Genomic DNA, 21,835 nt, shown 5'->3' with positions numbered 1-21,835 from the left:
GTGGGAGGGGCTGGAACTTTAACCAAGAGGAATCTGGACACTCTTTGGGCTCAGGAAGTGTCAGTCATGTTTGCTCAATGAATGGAGACCCAGGTGGTGGGTGAGGCCCTCCAAAGCCTAAGGCTCCTGGATGGTGGGACTGGTGGGGACGGTCCAGGTCTTCTTGTCACCTGCAGATTCGGACATGCCCTCCTCAGAGGGTGGAGGCAATTTATTTAAGGAACAGAAGCAGTGAGGGTACTTATCCATATGGTAGAGTCATGCAAAAATGTGGCAGTTTGTCTTCACAGAGAGCAGATGTGTTCATTAATCCAGCCGCCAGATCTTAAGGGTTTACTTTAAAAAATGGTATAAATATAACCGACAGTGTCAGGGGAATGTTTTACCTACTTAGGAAAACCAACGCATTTGCAGCCTCCAGGAATCACTGTGCTCATTCTAAACCATTCTCATTTGCTCCAAGAGGGGCCAGGTAGACCACCCATCCCTTCTGCCACCCTCACCCTCAGCAAGGGTGTGACAACAAAGTCAGACCAGTCTTGCATCAGACTCACAGAGGGCAGGAGTTCTGGTAAAGCTAGGGCACTGGTGTGCACTGAACACGCGTGCTCTCTGTGTTCATGTCTACCTCATCTTTACACAGCCCCAGAGGGGCATGCAGGTTGGGGGTGAAAGTTATTTCCTTCACCAATGCTGGGGTGATGATCAGAGAGGTGAAGTTAGTAACCCAAGGCCACACAATGAGCAAGTAGCCTAGTTGGGATTTGACCTGGGGCCCAGATCCCTGACTTTAGGCAATGAGCTATGTGCTAGAAGGGGATTGGGGGGTTCCTCTTATGTTCTCCTCTCAACTTTGACCCACTGCCAAGATGCCCTTCTGTGGGCCTGTTGGACCCATCTGCCCACCCACCGCTGTGGGGAGATGCATGCTGCCCTTTGCCTGTCCCCTCCAGTCTTCACTGGCTGCCTGCTGCTATCTGCACCGGTGTTTGGCTACCTAGGCGACCGACACAGCCGCAAAATCACGCTGAGTTTGGGGATCCTCCTCTGGTCTGGAGCAGGCCTCTCCAGCTCCTTCATCTCCCCACGGGTAGGTGCTCTCACCCCGGCACAGGCCCCAGAGGATCGTACCCCACCGGCTTCCTCCCTGACCCAGCCCCATCAGAGCTGGGTGGGGCTACTTCTGCTGCACTCCAGGCTCCAGACTAGATGGGGAATGCCTTCCAGGGCTGAAAGAGGAGCCGCTAGGCTTTCTTAACAGGAGCCTTTTTCTCTTGCATTTCCCGCTGCCCTTGGCTTTATTTCTGCCTACTGTGCTGGGGATGGGGGTTAACAGCTACTGTCTGGGAGAGCTGGTCTGGTGAGCCAAGGCGATCCTCCGGAGAAGGGCTCCTCTGGGCTAGGGACATGCGGCAGCTGCAGGCGCCAGCAGGGGGCACCCGTGTGACTTGGGGAACTTGAGCTGGGAAGATAGTGAGATGCCCCTAGCTCAATCCCCTCTTCCTCTCATGGAGGCACGTGTCTCCAAGTGCCCTCTCAGCCCCTCCGACAAACCCTTGAGTCCGTTGCCCGTGGGTGATTTCTGGAACTCACACTGTTCTTGTGCCTGCTTGCTCAGTATTCCTGGCTCTTCTTCCTCTCTCGGGGAGTCGTGGGCACCGGCACTGCCAGCTACTCCACCATTGCGCCCACCATCCTGGGTGACCTCTTCCTGGGGGACCAGCGGACTCGGGTACTGGCCATCTTCTACATCTTTATTCCTGTTGGAAGGTTTGTATCACCCTGGATCCACTTCCTGAGGTGGTAAACTGAGGCCCAAAGAAATCAGAACAGGGGCTGGGCTGGGAGAAGAGACATCAGACCGGGAAGGCTGGGATTTAAATCCCAACTCTACCTCTTCCTCATTTGGTCACTTTCCCTCTCTGAGCCTCAGTTCCTCATCTGTAAATGGGGGTAATAATACTGGTGGACTGTGGAGAGGATTAGAGAGAATAAAGGTACTCCTGCCATGCTGGTACACTTCCGAAGGGGCGAGAGAGAGCAGCCGAGAGAGAGCAGCCTGGAAGTCCCACTGGTCCGGGCGGGGCCGGCTCTGGGAGGTGAGACGTGAGACGGGGAAGTGCGTTAGGGCTGGCAGTGTAACCCACGGCCTGCTGGCCGGAAGGAACAAGCGGGATTTACAGTTAGGCCCCTGAGCTCTGACCCACGTTTCCTGAAATCACCTGACTCAGGCAGGGCTGGGCCTTGGGCAAGGGAGGAGGTCCTCATCTAGGGGGGGACAGTGAACAGCAGTGCTAGGGATGGGCTAGGAGCCAGAGGTCACCAGTGACCTGACCAAGGGCAGTGGACATCTGGGCCTTACGTGGCTCACTTTTCCCAGTGAAGGGGCTATGAGCTGTAGAGAACCAGTGGGATGGGGGCAGCTTGGCGCAGGCTGGCCTTGGGGTCTTGGGCCACCTCTCTGTCCTCACTGCCCGTTCTCCTTGCCCCTCCGTGACAGTGGTCTGGGCTACGTGCTGGGGTCAGCTGTGAAGACGCTAACTGGGAACTGGCATTGGGCCCTGCGAGTGAGTCCAGCTTCCTTTTCTTCCCTTTGCTTCCCCCCTGGGCCAGCCGGGACTTTCCAGTTTCGATTGGCCTTAGACACTTGGCACGGTACCCGGAGCCCCGGGGGGTGGTCAGCCGTCAGCAGCCTCAGACGTGTGGGGCCTCCTGTGGAATGTGCACCGTGTAAGTCCTGGCCCCGGGTGCACATCCTGGCTGCTCAGCTTGCTAGCTGTGTGCACTGCAGTCACCTCCCTCTTAGGGGTCTCACTTTGCCCATTTGTAAAGCGAGGGAGTAAATGCTAGGACTCTTGAGCATTGATGAGATAGGAAGACTGGCGTGGCAGATGGAGGGAAAAGGGGCAGTTATGGGGGCAGCAGTATGCAGTAGTCGGGGCCACTGTAGTCAGAGCTCCAGTTCTCAGCCACGTCAGGCTCATTGATTTACTAGAATAGTGCCTGTGCTGGACAGATAGGTATTAAATCAACTCCCAAGGGGACCCTCCTCCCAGAGAGACTGTACTCTCAGATGACAGGACTGTCAGGCTCTGTATAATCAGCACCCAGGAAATGAGCCTTTCCCCCTCACTCCTCCCCAGGGCACAGAGCACTCCAAAATCCGGGACCACAGAGAACAGTCACCCTAGGATCTTTGGACCATAGGAGCATGTGGCACTGAGCTTTCTGGGCCCTCCTGTCCCTAGATCATGCCCTGCCTGGAAGCTGTGGCCTTGATTCTGCTTATCACGCTGGTTCCAGACCCACCTCGGGGAGCCGCTGAGAAGCAGAGGGAGGTGGCCATGGGGGGCCCGAGGAGCAGCTGGTGTGAGGACGTCAGATACCTAGGAAGAAAGTGAGTGTTCTTGCTCCTTCCTGCTTGTCACCAAAGACCCCACTGTCTGTCTCAGCATCCCTGACCTCCCCCTCTCTGCCTCCAGGGAGCTCTCTGTGACTGTCCATGTGTCCAATGTTCACAGCCCCCTCTGAGCTCCCATGCATCAACTGAAGTGTCCCTCCCTCACATGTGAGAGATATGGGCTGGGACGGAGGGAAAGGGAAAGGAGGGAGGTAGCGTGAGTTCCAGTCTTGGCTCTGCCACTGCCTTATTCCTGAGTGACCTAGGACTTGGAGCCTCACTTCCCTCATTTATTCAATGGACGTGATTCTCCAGCCCTGCCTGCTTCTCGGGGTTGCTGGGAGGATGCTGGCAGTTAATCTCTTACCTCTCTGAGCCTCGTGGGAGGGCATCTATCCTCTGTTCCAGGCATGGTCGGGGAAGTAGACAGGAGTCAACCCCCAGGCCTCATGATTGACCAGAATGTGAGGCACAGACAGGACCCAGCTCTGGTTGTTACAGAGCCATGAGAGCAGCGGAGGGCACTCAGGAAGGTGGGGGCACAGGGGCAGCTTCTTGGAGGATGAGGTGTTGGATGTGGTCCTTTCAGGATGGGGAGAGCTGGTCTTAAAGGGAGGACGGAGGAAGACTGAACATGAGTAAAGGTGCAGTGGTAAGGGCATGCTGGGAAGGATGCAGAGCCTGGAACCCACCTGAGTGCCCAGATGACATAAGTGCCCAGAGATGGGAGAAGAGAAGGAAACAGGAGCGGACATCCCCTGCAGCCCCAGCCCTCACCCAGCTTCAGCTAGGGCGATTTCTCTTGCAGCTGGAGTTTTGTGTGGTCGACCCTTGGAGTGACAGCCATGGCCTTCGTGACTGGAGCGCTGGGCTTCTGGGCCCCCAAGTTTCTGTTCGAGGCCCGTGTGGTGCATGGGCTGCAGCTTCCCTGCTTCCAGCAGCCATGTGACAGCAAGGACAGGTGAGGGGCCTCTGGGAGCCCTGGGCACCTGGCCCAGGTTAGGGGGGCTCTTGATGGGGAGGTCTCCGGAGGTTCTGAGCCCCCCAGCTCCATCTGTCTGGGCACATGGTGCTCTGTGAAGACCCCAGAGCTGGGCAGCCGGCTGGCTCTGGCTCTGGCTGAGCCCCTGCTGCTCTGGGTGTGCAGAGCAGCCCCTGCTGCCCTGGGTGTGCAGAGCAGCCCCTGCTGCCCTGGGTGTGCAGAGCAGCTCCCTTGTCTTGTCTGAGCCCTGTCCCTGTTTCCCCTGCTGCCCTGGGTGTGCAGAGCAGCTCCCTTGTCTTGTCTGGGCCCCGTCCCTGTTTTCCCACTCTTGGACTGCTGTGGAGGTCCAGAAAGCATTTGGAATGGGGGTGAGAATGATGGGACACTTAAGCAACTTTCTTTCAAAGAGACCCATAGTGTGAGTTCCTCCCATTTTACAGATGGCAATCTGAGGTACTGTGAGGCCTCATTACTTAACTGGCTTAGAGATTTCACTCATACATTTGTTTGTTCTCTACCGCATTTGAAGCACTGAGAATCCAGGAAAGCTGCTGGATGGGTGGGGAGGTGGAGGGCAAAAGCCACCCAGAAGGCAGGTTCTCTGCTCTCAAGGGATGTCCTCCCCACTCCCTGCCCCCCTTGCCCCGTTCTCTGAGGACTCACTGACCTGACTGAGAGGGCACATCTCAGTCCTCTCTTATTTTCTCCTCCTTGAAACCCCTAATCCTAGTTTCCCCCTCCTCTCCAGCTGATGCTTTTCAGTCTCCTGTGGTGCCCTCCTTCCCTCTGACTGCCTCATGGGCTGTTGTGAGTCCCCATAGCACCAAGCTCTGCCCCTCTTCCCTGCAGCTCCACAATTCCTGGAGATTCATTGACGCCAGTTCTCTGCCAGAAGCTCATCTCTCTCCTTCTCCCCAGCCTCCTCCTCATTCCCAGATGACCAGAGAGAGAGCTTCATGTAATTTCTAGAATGACCTATGTCCTCTCACTTGTTTGCACCTTTGCCCAAGCTATGCCTTCTTCCCATAGCTCCCAGCTCCCTTCCTTTTTTTAATTGTTACTTTATTATTATTATTTTATGTGAGAGGCAGGAGGCAGAGAAACAGACTCCTGCATGCGCCCTGACCGGGACCCACCTGGCAATGGGAGATGCTCTGCCCGTCTAGGGCCGTTGTTCGGCAAGTGAGCAATTTTAGTGCCTGAGGCAAGGCCATGATGCTATCTTCAGCTCCTGGAGCCAACTTGCTAAAATAAGCTATGGCTATGGGAGGAGAAGAGAGAGAGAAAGAAAGAGAGAGAGAGAAGGGGAAGGAGGATGGGTTAGAGAAGCAGATGGTTGCTTTTCTTGTGTGCCCTGACCAGGAATTGAACCCAGGACTTCCACATGCTGAGCTGACATTCTACCGCTGAGCCAACTGGCCAGGGCCTAATTGTTACTTTTTTTTTTTAGATTTTATTTATTCATTTTTATTGGAGAGAGAGAGAGAGAGAGAAAGAGGAAAGAGATAGAGAGAACAGAGGGAGGAGCAGGAGTATCAACTCACATATGTGCCTTGACCAGGCAAGCCTGGGGCCTTGAACCAGCAACCTCAGCATTCCAGGTCGATGCTTTATCCACTGCGACACCACAGGTTAGGCTCATTGTTACTTTTTAAGCTTTAACTTTACTTTAGGTCCTGACCTATGCATTCTACATGAAAAACCCTCTGAGGTTTTATAATAATTAACTGTTATTATTCCTATATTACAAATGAGGAGAGGTTAAGTGACTTGTCCAAGGCCACAAAGCTAACAAGTAGTAGAGCCAGGATTCAAACCCATCTGATGCCAAAGTTGGTGATTTTAGGCATCATATCCTATTGCCTCTGGAGACTGCCTGTTCCTATTAATTGATTTTAACACCTCTCCACTTAGCTGGAAGCAGCTTCCTGGCACACACACGTGGGTGCTCACTGTGAATGAGGGAATGATTCAGATGAGACTGCCATGCTGGTCTTGGTGTCACAGCTAGAGTGTTATCTCTCTGGAGGCAAAGACTGAGTCCTAAAAACCCCCACAGCAGCTTGAAAAAGTGGGGTAAAAGTAAGGCTCAATTCCACCTGAGGCATTAACTGGCTGTGTTTCCCCTGGGCAGCTCAATTCCCCCGTTCTCAGCTGACCCCAAAATCAGAAACCAAGGTGGGCTTCTTTCTTTCTTTCTTTCTTTCTTTCTTTCTTTCTTTCTTTCTTTCTTTCTTTCTTTCTTTCTTTCTTTCTTTCTTTCTTCTTTCTATCTTCTTTCTTTCTTTCTTTCTTTCTTTCTTTCTTTCTTTCTTTCTTTCTTTCTTTCTTTTTCTTCTTCCTATCTTCTTTCTTTCTTTCTTTCTTTCTTTCTTTCTTTCTTTCTTTCATTCTTTCTTTCTCTCTCTCAAATCAATAATTTTTTTAAAAAGGCAATTAAAAAAACCCAGAAATTAATTTTCTGAGAAGTCCAAAATGGTTTCACTGGGCCAAAATCAAGTTCAGCAGGGCACACTCTCTTGGGAGGCTCTATAGGAGACACTTTTCTTTTGTTTTTTGTTTTTGGGTTTTTTTTGCATTTTTCTGAAGCTGGAAACAGGGAGGCAGTCAGACAGACTCCTGCATGCGCCCAACTGGGATCCACCTGGCATGCCCACCAAGGGCAACGCTCTGCCCATCTGGGGCGTCGCTCTGTTGCATCCAGAGCCATCCTAGCTCTTGAGGCAGAGGCCACAGAGCCATCCTCAGTGCCCGGGCCATCTTTGTTCCAATGGAGCCTTGGCTGTGGGTGGGGAAGAGAGACAGAGAGGAAGGAGAGGGGGAGGGGTGGAGAAGCAGATGGGCACTTCTCCTGTGTGCCCTGGCCAGGAATCGAACCCGGGTCCCCCCCGCACACCAGGCCGACGCTCTACCACCGAGCCAACCAGCCAGGGCCGGGAGACACTTTTCTTGCCTCTTCCAACTTCTGGTGGCTGCTGGCATTCCTTGGCCTGTGGCTGCATCAATCCAGGTTCTACATCCACAGACAAATGGCTTTTTCTTTTCTGTCTCAAATCTCCCACTGCTTCCATTTTTTTCCTAAACTTATTTATTGATTTTAGAGAGAGAGAGAGAAACATTAATCTGTTACTGTATGTGTCTTGATGGGGGATCGAACCTGCAACCTTTGCGTATCAGGATGATGTTCTAACTAACCAAGCTATCCAGCCAGGGCCTCTGCTTCCTATTTATAAGGACACTTGTGGGTAGATTTAGGGCCCACTAAATAATGAAGGATAATCTCTCCATTTCAAGGTCCTTAGTGTAATCATATTTTGTCATATGAGGTAACATTCACAGGTTCCAGAGATTAGGACGTAGACACCTGGGGGACCATTATTCAGCTTAGCACACAGTGAATAGAAGGTCCCAGTACTGAGGTTCTGCACAGACCCCAGCTATTAATATACCCTCTGTGGTGAGGATAAGCCTCAGGGTGAAGGTGGGGTGAGGGCAAAAAGTTGCAGGACACAGGATTCTAGCATAGATAGAAGAAAAACTTCCAATCCTAAGAGCTCGCCAGATAGAAGGGGCTACATGGGGGTAGTGAGCTTACCACCTCTGAGAGTAGGCAAGTAGAAGTTGGACAGCTATTTGCCAGGACCACTGTGCAGAGAACCAGCATAGAACTTGCACTCCTACTCGCCTGACCAGGCGGTGGTGCAGTGGATAGAGCGTTGGACTGGGATGCGAAGGACCCAGGTTCGAGACCCCGAGGTTGCCAGCTTGCTTGCGGGCTCATCTGGTTTGAGCAAAGCTCACCAGCTTGGACCCAAGGTTGCTGGCTTGAGCAAGGGGTTACTCGGTCTGCTGTAGCCCTATGGTCAAGGCACATATGAGAAAACAATCAATGAACAACTAAAGTGCCACAACAAAAAACTGATGATTGATGCTTCTCATCTCTCTCTGTTCTTGTCTGTCCCTATCTGTCCCTCTCTCTAACTCTCTCTCTGTCTCTGTAAAAAAGAAAAAAAAAGACCCCTACTCTTGGCTCTGAGAGTCTGATTCTGCAAAGGCCTTGTGAAGTAGAGGAGCCTGATGGCTGGGTGTGTCCTACAGGCACACCTTCTGCGCACAGGTCTCCCCTGTTTACACTGCCTAAGTCTCACAAGGTCTTGAGAATTTGCTAAGGCCGGCTCAGAGCAGGACTCAGATGCAGATAACATTCATCTGGGATTCAGGGTCACTTGACTGGGCTGAGCCAGAGCTTTACCCAGCTTGGAAGAGTGGGAAGGTTCAATGAGTACCTCTAAGCTGCCTAAGGACCCACATGCTTCAGTAGGCAGAGGGCCAGGAGGCCCTGGCTCTGCTATGAGGGGCTGGCTGTGTGACCTCAGGCAGATTCCTGCCCTTTCTGGGCTCTATGCTCTCTCCTATAAACCAATGAGGTGGGGCAGAAGGACAAACCCATAGTCCTCAGCTAATTGAATAAACATTTTACAGAAGTTGTTTAGAGAAGAGGTATTTTTTGTGACACTCGATTTGTCAGTAGCCAGAGTGTTGCATCTGTCACGTTCTTAATTTTGGTGGGAGCCACCACGAAGGTAATACATATCAGGGCGCCTGGCTGTTTTATGCACATGGGCGAATGTTTGGGTTTGGGAGGGAATACTGGCCAGGCAGAGAAGGTACATGGGTGGAAGGTGGGTAATGGTACTTGAGGCCAAGAGAAGAGTGTGGGCCAAGGCAGGGAAGCTCGAAAGTGTAGGGTGAGTTTAGAGAATTCCCAGTCATTCGCAGAGTGAGAGAGGGAGAAGAGAGGGAGGTTCCACAGGTCTTCAGGGACCAGTCCTGCAGCGCTGACCATGAGCTTGCCCTGAGGACAACAGGGAGCCACTGAGGGGCTGGAAAGGTTACATTTGTGTTTTCAAGAGTTCACGTTGGTTAGTCCTTTTAATAAGAGGCTTGGGAGAGCAGGATGACTAGGAGATGAAAATATATATTCAAATCCTGCCTCTGTCACTATTAGCTGGGTAATCTTTTTATTTCTTTTTAAAAATTTTTATTTATTCATTTTAGAGAGGCGGGAGCAGGGAGGGGAGAGAGAGAGAGAGAGAGAGAGAGGCAGGGGAGGGCCAAGAAGCATCAACTCCCATATGTGCCTTGACCAGGCAACCATAGGATCTCAAACCAGCAACCTCAGCATTCCAGATCGACACTTTATCTACTGTGCCACCACAGGTCAGGCTTAGCTGGGTAATCTTGACCTTAACCTTCTTTTCTCAGACTAACCTTCCCCATCTGTCCACCTGGGAATTCTGGAAAGTCTCAATGAGCTCATTTGCTCAATATATAAATATATCTCTTGTAGTCTAGGCTCTATCCTCCCAGCGTAGAGTCAAGAAAGTAAAACAAATCTGTTCTCTGTTCTCCAGTAATTCACAGCTAATAAGTAATAATCTTGATGACAGAGAAACAGAAAGTGCTATGGGAACGGAAGGGAGTGAAGGAATTAGCAAAGGGCCAGGGGAAGGCATCTCCAAAAAGGAGATAATTGTGATGGGTCTTGAAGGATGAATAAGAGTTCATTCAGTAGGTGGAAAAACTAGTGAAAAGTGTCCAGATGGAGGCGTAAAAGAATGAAGTGAGGATAATAACTAGTTTGGAGCTGGAGGTTGGGGTTGAGGTCAGGCAGGGTCAGATCATAAAGGGCCATGTATGCCACCAGTGGGCACCAAATCTGGTAGATGTTTGAGATCCGGTGGAGAACTTTAGGCTGGGAATGGGCAGGGGCAGTCAGATCTGTGTTCTAGAGAGCACCTTCTGGGGACCTGTACTGAAATTGTATTGAAGGGACAGGTTTCCACAGGAGGAAGGTGCAAGAGAGGCCAGGTGGAGTTGCAGGACGTCCAGGAGTAGGAGGAAAAGGTGGTAAAGTTAGGAGGGGGCTGTTTGAGAGTGTTCAAAGACAGAGATCGGAAGATGGGATTCAAGGAGGGAGGGTGTCGAATGCCTGGATAAGGACCTAGTGCAGGGATCCCCAAACTTTTTACACAGGGGGCCAGTTCACTGTCCCTCAGACCATTGGAGGGCCGGACTATAAAAAAAACTATGAACAAATCCCTATGCACACTGCACATATCTTATTATAAAGTAAAAAAACAAAACAGGAACAAATACAATATTTAAAATAAAGAACAAGTAAATTAAAATAAACAAACCAGTATTTCAATGGGAACTATGGGCCTGCTTTTGGCTAATGAGATGGTCAATGTGCTCCTCTCACTGACCACCAATGAAAGAGGTGCCCCTTCCGGAAGTGCGGTGGGGGCCAGATAAATGGCCTCAGGGGGCCGCATGCGGCCCACGGGGCCGTAGTTTGGGGACCCCTGGCCTAGTGTATCATAGGCGATCAAAAAATAAATGTTTACTTGCTTCCATTCCCATTGGCAGTGGGGGCTAGAAGGTGAGGCGGTTGGGGCCACGCTGGGACTGTAGAATTGAGTTTTCTGACTGGGATAGTTTTGGGTGGTGAGAGCTTGGAGCAGGTTACTGGAGTTGAGGAAGGCTGGAAACTGGTGCTGGGAAGATCACCACATGGGCCAGTGGCATGCCCAGGATGAGGCAGGAAAGGAAATGAGGGGAGAGTACGTGGGTCCCTGATCGGGCTCCCAGTGACCTCGGTCCTAGGAGCGCCGGTTAGGAGGGAGGGGAAAGGGCCCACAGCCGCATTCCTTTTGGGTGGCTGGATCATGCACAGGGGCTATCAATCCCTATTCTGACCCCACCTGCTGACCAACCCCTCTCTGTTCTTTCCCATCAGCCTGATTTTTGGGACAGTGACCGTTGTGACTGGGATCATTGGGGTTTTTCTGGGAGCAGAGGCTTCACGGAGATACAAGAAAGTCAACCCGCGGGCTGAGCCCCTCATCTGTGCCTCTAGCCTGCTTGCTGCAGCCCCCTGCCTCTACCTGGCTCTCATTCTGGCTCCGACCACTCTGCTGGCCTCTTACGTAAGTGAGGGCCCATTGGAGGTGGGGGTGGGATGGGTTGGGTAGAAAATTCCTGCCTTATGTAGACTTATACTGTGTCAGTTCTTTATGTACATCATGTGTATCAGTTCTTCCAGTTGGAGCTTGTTACCCCCATTTTACAGATGAGTTATCTGAGGTTGACCAAGAGTCATACATATAGGAAGGGGAAGAACTGAGATTTGAGCCTAAGACTTTCCAGCTCTGAGCTCCTGGTTAATACTTTGACTGGAGATAATAAGACTCACTTATCCCTAGGACATGAAGGAATAAGGTGATTCTTTCCAGGTTACAGATGAGGAAAGGTTGGCCATAGCCAGTGCAGACACTGCTTTAAAGGTGACCATTGTGATAATATAGCATCTTCCAGATCCATGTCCCACATGTCTCTTCATGTGCCTCGCAGTCTGACTGTACCAGTGACAGGTGCTTTCTCCTCCCAGCCTTTGCTTGTGTCCGTTCCCTCTGCCAGGGGCACCATCTCCTCTGGGCATCCTGAAACCCTTCTCCTTCTGCAAGACCCAACTCAGAAACCACCTCCTTCAAAAGCCTTTCCACACTACTCTCCGTGTCTGAATTCACTGTTCCCACTTGGGCTCAGTGCATGTTTGGGTCTCAACAAGCACTGTGACGTAAGGGCGGGGCTGTATCCGCATACACACATACATATGTGCAGCAGTGTCCCTACCTCCCCAAAGCCCCAGCCCTGGCTGTCCCACCCAATGGGAAAGGGCCACTGATTCTGGGAATTTGGCTCCAGCCTCGCTTCAATCAGACAGACTTGAGCTCCCCTCCCCTGCCCTTACCTGGCCCCAAGGCCCTGGGGACACACCACTGTGGGCACTGATGCCCCTGCACGTGTGTGCAGGGTTCACTGAGCAAACTGGACTTAGAAATCAAATCAATCACAGCTTTGATGTTCTCCTGCCAGTTTGGGTGAGTCTCCCGCCAGGGACCAGATCCCAGTCACACTCATGGACTAAAAAGCCAGTCCCATTTAAGTCAAAACTTTGGTTCTACTTCCCAATAAAGCTTCTATCCAGGCCCAGAAAATTGCACTGGGGAGAGGGGGAAAGGGGCGCTCTAGTCAGTTCTGTTCTTGCTCCAGCTCTGTCCCTCGTGCCTGACACCGCCCCTTCTCCAAAGTCCTGACCCGCCCATGGTTGGGCAGGTCAGGAAGGATGACGGGAAACGGGAGTTGTTTGTGTCCAGAGTTGTTTTTGCTGTCAGTGCCCTCCAAGTGAATGTGGCCGATGCCCAGATGTGGGCTGACTCCTTTCTTGGGGCACTTTTGTGGGCTTTAGACCCCTGGCCCTGGCTTTAGCATTTTCAGTTCCTTGTTGCAGACGACACAATCACCTCTGTCCTCTCCCATCTTCTCCTGTGCTCCTCTTCAGGTGTTGCCCTTCCAGCCCTTCCTGCTAGACTCTGTGTCCCTGGGCAGGATGACCTTCCAGTCTGTCTCCTCTCTAGTGTTCGCTTAACTCTCTGGATGAACCCAGGAGCTGCCTCCACCCTGCCCTCTCTCCTCACTCCGACACTACAGGCTGCTTCCTCTGGCACTCCTGCCCTCAGCCTCCCCTTAGGAAACAGAGTCCTTTTTTTTTTTTTTTTTTACAGAGACAGAGAGTGAGTCAGAGAGAGGGATAGACAGGGACAGACAGACAGGAACGGAGAGATGAGAAGCATCAATCATTAGTTTTTCATTGCGCGTTGCAACACCTTAGTTGTTCATTGATTGCTTTCTCATATGTGCCTTGACCGTGGGCCTTCAGCAGACCGAGTAACCCCTTGCTGGAGCCAGCGACCTTGGGTTCAAGCTGGTGGGCTTTTCCTCAAACCAGATGAGCCCGCACTCAAGCTGGCGACCTCGGGGTCTCGAACCCGGGTCCTCTGCATCCCAGTCTGACGCTCTATCCATTGCACCACCGCCTGGTCAGGCAGGAAACAGAGTCCTTTTGTTTTTTTAGAAACTGGCCTGGAGTTCTGCTTTTCTTGGGGCCAGGGTGGGGTCTATGATTGCGAGGGCTCGCTATATATATATATATTAATTGATTTTATTTTATTTTATTTTTTTTTTTATTTTTATTTTTTTTTATTTTTCTGAAGCTGGAAACAGGGAGAGACAGTCACAGACAGACTCCCGCATGCACCCGACCGGGATCCACCCGGCACGCCCACCAGGGGCGGTGCTCTGCCCCCCAGGGGGTGATGCTCTGCCCATCCTGGGCATCGCCATATTGCGACCAGAGCCACTCTAGCGCCTGAGGCAGAGGCCACAGAGCCATGCCCAGCGCCCGGGCCATCTCTGCTCCAATGGAGCCTTGGCTGCGGGAGGGGAAGAGAGAGACAGAGAGGAAAGCGCGGCAGAGGGGTGGAGAAGCAAATGGGCGCTTCTCCCATGTGCCCTGGCCGGGAATCGAACCCGGGTCCTCCGCACGCTAGGCCGACGCTCTACCGCTGAGCCAACCGGCCAGGGCCTATTAATTGATTTTAGAGAGAGAAATAGGGAGAGAGAGAAACATCGATTTGTTGTTCCACTTATTTATGCATTCGTTGTTGGTTTTTGTTTGGTTAATTTTTTACATTGATTTGAGAGAGAGAGAAAAGGACAGAGGAAGGGGAGAAAGAGGGCAGAGAGAGAGACAGAGATAGAGAGAGAGGAGCATTAGCTCGTTTCACTTAGTTGTTCATTTAGTTGCGCACTCACTGATTGCTTCTGGCTGTGCCCTGACTGAGGGGTCGAACCTGCAACCTCTGGCGTGCTTGGTTGACACTTTATCCACTGAGCAACCTGTCCAGGGCCCATTGGTTGATTCTTGTATGTGCTCTGACTGGGGATTGAACCTGCAACCTTAGCATATCAGGTCTATACTCTTAACAACTAAGCTACCTGGCCAGGGTGCCCCGGGAACCATGTTTTCCCAAAGCCAGGTGACATGCTTCCAGATTCCCCATGGGTGCCCTCTGTGGATGCCCCTCCGGTATTCCTGGTGCAGGACGATCAGCATTTCACTGGTGTCCAGGCAGGGAGAAAGGCCAGTCCCTTACTGGCAGGTACTGCCCTGTCTGTGGGTGAGTTGCTCAAGGCCCCTCATTCAGCTTCCTCATTCTTTTTAAAAAAATTATTTATTGACCGGCCCTGGCCGGTTGGCTCAGCGGTAGAACGTCGGCCTGGCGTGCGGGGGACCCGTGTTCGATTCCCGGCCAGGGCACATAGGAGAAGCACCATTTGCTTTTCCACCCCCCCCACTTCCTCTCTGTCTCTCTCTTCCCCTCCCGCAGCCGAGGCTCCATTGGAGCAGAGATGGCCCGGGCGCTGGGGATGGCTCCTTGGCCTCTGCCCCAGGCACTAGAGTGGCTCTGGTCGCGGCAGAGCGACACCCCGGAGGGGCAGAGCATCGCCCCCTGGTGGGCAAAGCGTTGCCCCTGGTGGGCGTGCCGGGTGGATCCCGGTTGGGCGCATGCGGGAGTCTGTCTGACTGTCTCTCCCCGTTTCCAGCTTCAGAAAAATACAAAAAAAAAAAAAAATTATTTATTGACCTGTGGTGGCGCAGTGGATAAAGCGTCGACCTGGAAATGCTGAGGTCGCCGGTTCGAAACCCTGGGCTTGCCTGGTCAAGGCACATATGGGAGTTGATGCTTCCAGCTCCTCCCCCCTTCTCTCTCTCTGTTTCTCTCTCTCCCTCTCTCTCTCCTCTCTAAAAATGAATAAATAAAAAAAATTATTTATTGATTTTAGAGAGAGAGGGGAAGAGAGAAAGAGAGAGAAAGAGAAATATTGATCTGTTTCAGTATGTGCCGTGACCAAGGATTGAAACTGCATCTTTTGCATATCAGCATGATGCTCCAACCAATCACGCTTCAAATGTACCCTCCCCAGTTCGAGTCTCCAGCCTCCTATACAAGCTGGGGGGCCACACAGGACAGTTCTGTTTCTCTCTCTGAGCCCTGAAGGTGTGTCTGGCACCTCTCTTAGGTGTAGTGCCAGACCTTGAGCCTTCAGCCTTGGTTGGGTTTCTGCTGCAATTCCTGGAGAGCAGACAAGTCCTGTTAGCATTCCTTCCTACCTCTCTCTGCTCTTATCTCGTCTCTATCACACCCTCGTGGAGAAGGGTTTTTCTCATGCCCACTTAATAGATTGGAACACTGAGGCCCAGAAACAGCAACACAAATAGCAGAACAGACAAAATTCAAACTCAGCCCTGCAAACTATAAAGTCTGTGTCCTACACGCTCCACTGACCTTTGTCACCCATGTGGGAGAGAAACGGCCGGCGTACACTAAGCGCCAATAGATGCCTTACTGTTTATCGGCCAAAGGAGCAGACGAGTGACTGGGACCATCATCTCCAGCCAGTGGGAACCGAATGGGCCTGCCCTTGCAGGCAGGCTGAGGCCCAGGCAGATGGAGGCCCCATCAAAGGCCTGTCTCTGCATCAGCTGGGGCTGCAGACCCCCTGCCAGCTCTGCTTCTGCCACTGTCTTGGTTGGCTCTGGGAGGCAGTTCCTTGGCGGTACGTTGGGGACACAGCTGTCCCCCCCCCCCCACTGTCTGGCACATTTCCAGAGCTGGATGGCTCATCTAGAAGTGACATTGCATCTTGGCTGACGGCGCCAGCTGGAGACACTGTTCTCGAGGCCTGTACTGGAGGTGAGGGGCTGAGGGCAGGAAGGCAGGCGGGGTCAGGAGGCATCAGTCTTCCAGCGCTGGGAAGCTGCTTCTCCCCGTGGCTTGTGTTTGGCCCTGGCATGGTGCCCAGCTGTGCTGCTCCCCCGTGGCCAGGTCTCCAGCCTTGCAGAAGTGGACAGCTTCTGCTGGACCTCCTGACGGACCCCCGCCTCTATAGCTCAGTCTGTACCTCGGAAGGCCATCTGAATGCTTAGACTTGAGATTACGGCTCCGGCTCCTTCCCCCCAACATGATCATAAAACCCTTAATACCTCCAACCTACTGTCTTCTCTCAGTCCCCTCTGTTCTTTCCTGGCTCATGCCTCACTCTCTCTCCAAGAATGTTCTGGGAGCCATCTTCCTGGTTTCCTTGCCTTCCTGCTCACCCATGACAATCGGTGCTTCCCACACTGCCAGAGTGACTCCATGGACCTTCCCTGCTCCAAAGCCTTGCATGGCTCCCCGGTGCCTCTGGGACCATGTCAAACTCTTCATCCTAGAGTTCAAAGCCCCTCACAAATAGTTCTGACAATCTTAGTAGTCTTATCCTCATTCAGTCCTGCCATGCAGGTCCCCTCTCAATTCCCAGGACACGCCCCATGCTTCCCACATCTGGGGCCTCCCTCTACCCCTACTCCTTCTCCATATGCCTGAGTCCTTCTGGGCCTTCAGCAGCAGGCCTGAGCACCATCTCTCCGTGGAGCCTTCCCTGATTGGTGGGCCTGACTCTCTCTCCATCCTCGATGCTCCTCAGCTTTGTCTTCCTTGGTTCATGGTTATTTATACTTTGACCCCTCTCCCAGCAGGTCCTAGGTTGGTTCTGATCTTTCTCAGCACTCCAACCTGAAGCAAAATGTCAGGCACTTGGGGTGGGTAGGGGTAATTACTGCTTGCTGAGTAAATGGTTGAGTGACTAGCTATTTGCATTCATTTATTTATCCAATAAATATTTATTGAATGCCTATAAAGTAGCATGCTAGTTGAAATGCTATGGATATTAGCAATGGATAAAATAGACTAAAACATCTCTGCCCTTAGGGTGCTTACATTCTAAGTAGGGGAAATAGACAACAGGCAAGATAAATAAGTAAAGTTCATAGTATTTCAGATGATCATAAATGCTTAGAATAAATAGAGTGGGGAAGGGAGATAGGGAGAGTGTGGGGTTGCAGGAGAGAGCTTCAATTTTATGTACTGTAACCAGAGAGACCTCACAGAGAAGGTGGTTGTTGAGTAAAGACCTGTAGGAGGTGAAGGAATGAATTATGTGGCTATTTAGGGGGACAATTTTTTAGGCAGAGAGAACAATAACTACAAAGACCCTGAAGCAGGAGTGTACCTGGTGGTTTGAAGAACAGCAAGAACACTGTGGCTAGTGTGGAGAGAGTGAAGGGAGAGACAGAGAAGAGGACAAACAGGTCCTCTGCAGACAACAGGTGATGGGGGCTGGATCACATAGACCCTGTGGGCATCACGTGAGATCGGCTTTTACTGGGAACGAAAAAGGGTTCTGAGTTAAGGAGTGAGGGATATGGCTTATGCCTTCTGCATCTATTGAGATGATCATGTGGTGTGTTCTTTATTTTATCAATATGGTGTATTACATTGACTGATATTTGTGTTTAACCAACCTTGCATTCCTGGGATAAATTCTCTCTTGGCCATGGTATACAGTTGGCCCTCCATATCTTTGGGTTCCACATTCATGAATTCAACCAATCTCAAATAGAAAATACTTGGAAATAAAAAGTTTTGTTGTTGCTCACATGTACTATGTAGTTAGGCCTGCAATGATTGTGCCTGTACTGAATATGTACAGACCTTTTCTTCCCCTTGTCAATATTCCTTAAACAATATACTATAACAATTATTTACATAGCATTTCTATTGTATTAGGTATTATAAGTAATCTAGAGATGACTTAAAGTGTACAGGAGGATGTGTGTAGCCTGTATCCAAACGCTACACTATTTTTAAAATAAGAAATCTGAGCATCCATGGATTCTATTTATTTATTTATTTATTTATTTATTTTTACAGAGACAGAGAGTGAGTAAGAGAGAGGGATAGACAGGGACAGACAGACAGTAACAGAGAGATGAGAAGCATCAATCATTAGTTAGTTTTTTTTTTGTTTTTTTTTTACAGGGACAGAGAGAGAGTCAGAGAGAGGGATAGATAGGGACAGACAGGAATGGAGAGAGATGAGAAGCATCAATCATTAGTTTTTCATTGCGCGTTGCAACACCTTAGTTGTTCATTGATTGCTTTCTCACATGTGCCTTGACCGCGGGCCTTCAGCAGACCGAGCAACCCCTTGCTGGAGCCAGGGACCTTGGGTCCAAGCTCGTGAGCCTCGCTCAAACCAGATGAGCCTGCACTGAAGCTGGTGACCTTGGGGTCTCGAACCTGGGTCCTTCCGCATCCCAGTCTGACGCTCTATCCACTGCGCCACCACCAGGTCAGGCCATCCATGGATTCTAGTATCTGTTGGGGCCCTGGAACCAACCCCCCTCTGACACTGAGAGATAACTGCATGAATCATTTCATATGATGCTGAATTTGGCTTGCTACTATTTTGTGGAGGATTTTTGCATCTATATTCATTAAGAATACTGGCCTGGGCCCTGGCCGGTTGGCTCAGCGGTAGAGCGTCGGCCTGGCGTGCAGGAGTCCCAGGTTCGATTCCCAGCCAGGGCACACAGGAGAAGCGCCCATCTGCTTCTCCACCCCTCCCCCTCTCCTTCCTCTCTGTCTCTCTCTTCCCCTCCTGCAGCCGAGGCTCCATTGGAGGAAAGGATGGCCCGGGCGCTGGGGACGCCTCTGTGGCCTCTGCCTCAGGTGCTAGAATGGCTCTGGGTGCAATAGAGCAACGCTCCAGAGGGGCAGAGCTCGCCCCCTGGTGGGCATGCCGGGTGGATCCCGGTCGGGCGCATGCGGGAGTCTGTCTGACTGCCTCCCCGTTTCCAGCTTCGGAAAAATGAAAAAAGAAAAGAAAAGAAAAAAGAATACTGGCCTGTAGATTGCTTGGTAATGGCTGCATAGAATGAGTTGACAAGCCTGACCAGGTGGTGGCGCAGTGGATAGAGCGTCAGACTGGGATGCGGAAGGACCCAGGTTCGAGACCCCGAGGTCGCCAGCTTGAGCGCAGGCTCATCTGGCTTGAGCTAAGAGCTCACCAGCTTGGACCCAAGGTTGCTGGCTCCAGCAGGGGGTTACTCGGTCTGCTGAAGGCCCGTGGTCAAGGCACATATGAGAAAGCAATCAATGAACAACTAAGAAGTCGCAACGCGCAACGAGAAACTGATGATTGATGCTTCTCATCTCTCTCCGTTCCTGTCTGTCTGTCCCTGTCTATCTCTGCCTCTGTAAAAAAAAAAAAAAAAAAAGAATGAGTTGACAAGTGTTTCTTTCTCTTCTATTTTTTGGAAGAGTTTGTGAAGAATTTATGTTAATCCATCTTTAGATGTTTGTTAGAATCCATTAATGAAGCCATCTGGTTCTGGGCTTTTGTTTTTGGGAAGTTTTGATTACTGACTAAATATTTACTTGGTATAGGTCAACAGTCTTTTTAAATCAACTTTGGTAGTTTGGGTCTTTCTAGGAATTTGTTCATTTTACTTAGATTGTCTAGTTTGTGGCATACACTTGTTCATAGTATTCCCTTATAATCCTTTCAATTTCTGCAAGGTTGGTAGTAATGTTTCCTCTTTTGTTTTTGGTTTTAGTAATTTGAACTTTCACTTCTTTTTTCTTGGCCAATTTAACTAAAGAGTTGTCAATTTTGCTGCCAACTTTTGGCTTTATTGATTTTTATCATTGTTTTTCTATTATTGGCCCGTGTTTAATAGAATCACTCTGGTTTCTCTGTTGAGAATAGACTTTGGGGGCAAGGGAAGAAACAGAGAGAAGAGTTAGACTGCCATAATCCGGGTCAGAAGTTATGGAGCTTGGGCCAGCGTGGAAGCAGTGAAGGTGGGGAGAAGTGGTTGGGTTACAGATATATTTTGAAGGTAGAACTATCAGAATTTCCTGAGGGATTCAATGTGGTGTGTGAGAAAAAGAAGAGTCAAAGGTGAGTTCTAGGATATTGACCTGAGCAGGTGGAAGAAGAGAGACACTATTAACTGAGACAGTAAAGTGGGCAGGAGCAGCATGGGTGGTTTTGAGGATCAACAGCATGGTTTTATATATTCTGAGTTTGTGGTGGGAGGTCAATATCCAAATGGAGCTATAGTGGAGAGTTGGAAAGATACAGGGTTCTAGAGTTCAAGGGACATGACACCACCCCCAAAACTTCAGTGGGCAGGAACTGGCTGCAGTCTACCATAAAGAATATCATTAGGTTTGAAGAACCTATGAAGGTCAACATGAGAAGGGTGTCTAAAGAGGCTATGTTGAGCTTCAAAATAGCAAGAGTCACTTGAATCTCTGCCACCTATTCATTTATCCCTTCTCCGCAGATTCCAGGAACCAAAGTTCTTGCACTGTCTCTGTGAGTCCTGCGAAGACCGATTGGCCCCATGATCTTCTTGGGAAGAGCACATGGAAAATTGGGCATATGTGCTAGTATGTGTGCATGCATCTAAGTGTAGATATAATCAGGTCCATGACTATGGGTGAAGATGTGTGCTCTTGTGTATTCAATTTCTGTGTACTGGTATAGTCCATTTTATATATTGGTACTGGTATAGTCCATTTCTATATATTGCATGTACATGTATAGTCATTCTCTATGTGCACGGTGTGTATGAGTGTATTCATATGTTCTGTTTTGTATACATGTCTGTGCATGAGTGTGCATATACATGTGTATCAAGGCATGTAGATAATATAATTATGTGGGATGTATGTGTGCACATGTAAGTCTGCAGCTGAGCATAATTTTTCTTCCACTGCTTTAGTGACTGAAGATGCATTGTGTGGCAAGGAGGGGTTTTTGGCGGCATCATGTGTTTGCCCCCAAATTTGCTGAAGTAGGGGCCAAATCATGCTGTATATTTCATGGCAATGAGGTTTCTTGAGCATGTAAAGTCTGGACTGGGACCTTTCCCGGGGGGAGCTCACGTCCTGTGGCCCACCTGCCAGCACAGTGTTCTGTATCTTCCCTCCTTCCAATCTCTTTGGCAGGGGAACTGGACTTTTTGGCTGCTAATTGGGATCCAGACATGCACAGCAGGTCTTGGCTCACACCCTCTTCCTTGGCCTACTTCCCAAAGCAGCTGCCCTTCAGAGGAGAATGGGTTTGTACTCAGAGGAGGGACTGAGCCCAATGCAGGGGCTCCATCATCACCGGCCTGGTTGCTGGAGGACAGGGCTGAACTCTGGCAATCCCCCCTTGGGTGGGCTTTGCAGTCCAGATGGAAGGGCAGGAATGGGGGGATGGGAGTGTGCCTGCATCACAGTGTCTGCAAGACCTGGATGCCAGTCCTGCTTCTTCATCAACTAGCTCTATCAGCTAGGGCAAGATCTCGGCCCTGCTGTGCCTCAATCTTTTCAGATATAAAATGGTAGTGCTAGTACTAATTACTTCTTGGTTTCCTTAAAGAACTAAATAAATAAACTTTTGTGCTTGTTCTAGTTACGATGGATATGTAATGAAACTTAGTAGGTTAAAACAACAAAAATACATATTTGCTCACAAATTTGCAGTTTGAGCAAGGTTAGGAGTGGGGATAACTTAGCTCTTTTCCACTGGGAGTTAACAAGGCAGGATGGGGTGGGGGCTGCATCACCAAAGGCGGGGGGCCATCGGAGACTGATTCTGAATAT

General features: G+C 50.5%; 1 protein-coding gene across 3 annotated transcripts in view; it reads left to right on the top strand.

Moving 5' to 3' along the window:
- Positions 1-21,835, top strand: part of SPNS3 (SPNS lysolipid transporter 3, sphingosine-1-phosphate (putative)) — a 50,877-nt gene that overhangs the window by 8,964 nt on the left and 20,078 nt on the right. For all 3 annotated transcript variants that reach the window (XM_066363403.1, XM_066363402.1, XM_066363401.1), the window contains exons 3-8: positions 954-1,090; positions 1,619-1,770; positions 2,501-2,567; positions 3,249-3,397; positions 4,209-4,361; positions 11,185-11,374. In XM_066363403.1, the coding sequence (XP_066219500.1) occupies positions 954-1,090; positions 1,619-1,770; positions 2,501-2,567; positions 3,249-3,397; positions 4,209-4,361; positions 11,185-11,374 (848 nt within the window). The remainder of the gene's footprint in view (positions 1-953; positions 1,091-1,618; positions 1,771-2,500; positions 2,568-3,248; positions 3,398-4,208; positions 4,362-11,184; positions 11,375-21,835) is intronic.

The sequence above is a fragment of the Saccopteryx leptura genome, chromosome 2 (genome assembly GCF_036850995.1).
Source record: "Saccopteryx leptura isolate mSacLep1 chromosome 2, mSacLep1_pri_phased_curated, whole genome shotgun sequence".
Lineage (NCBI taxonomy): Eukaryota > Metazoa > Chordata > Mammalia > Chiroptera > Emballonuridae > Saccopteryx > Saccopteryx leptura.
Note: the sequence above shows the minus strand (reverse complement) of the source record. Positions and strands in the feature narration are given on the sequence as shown.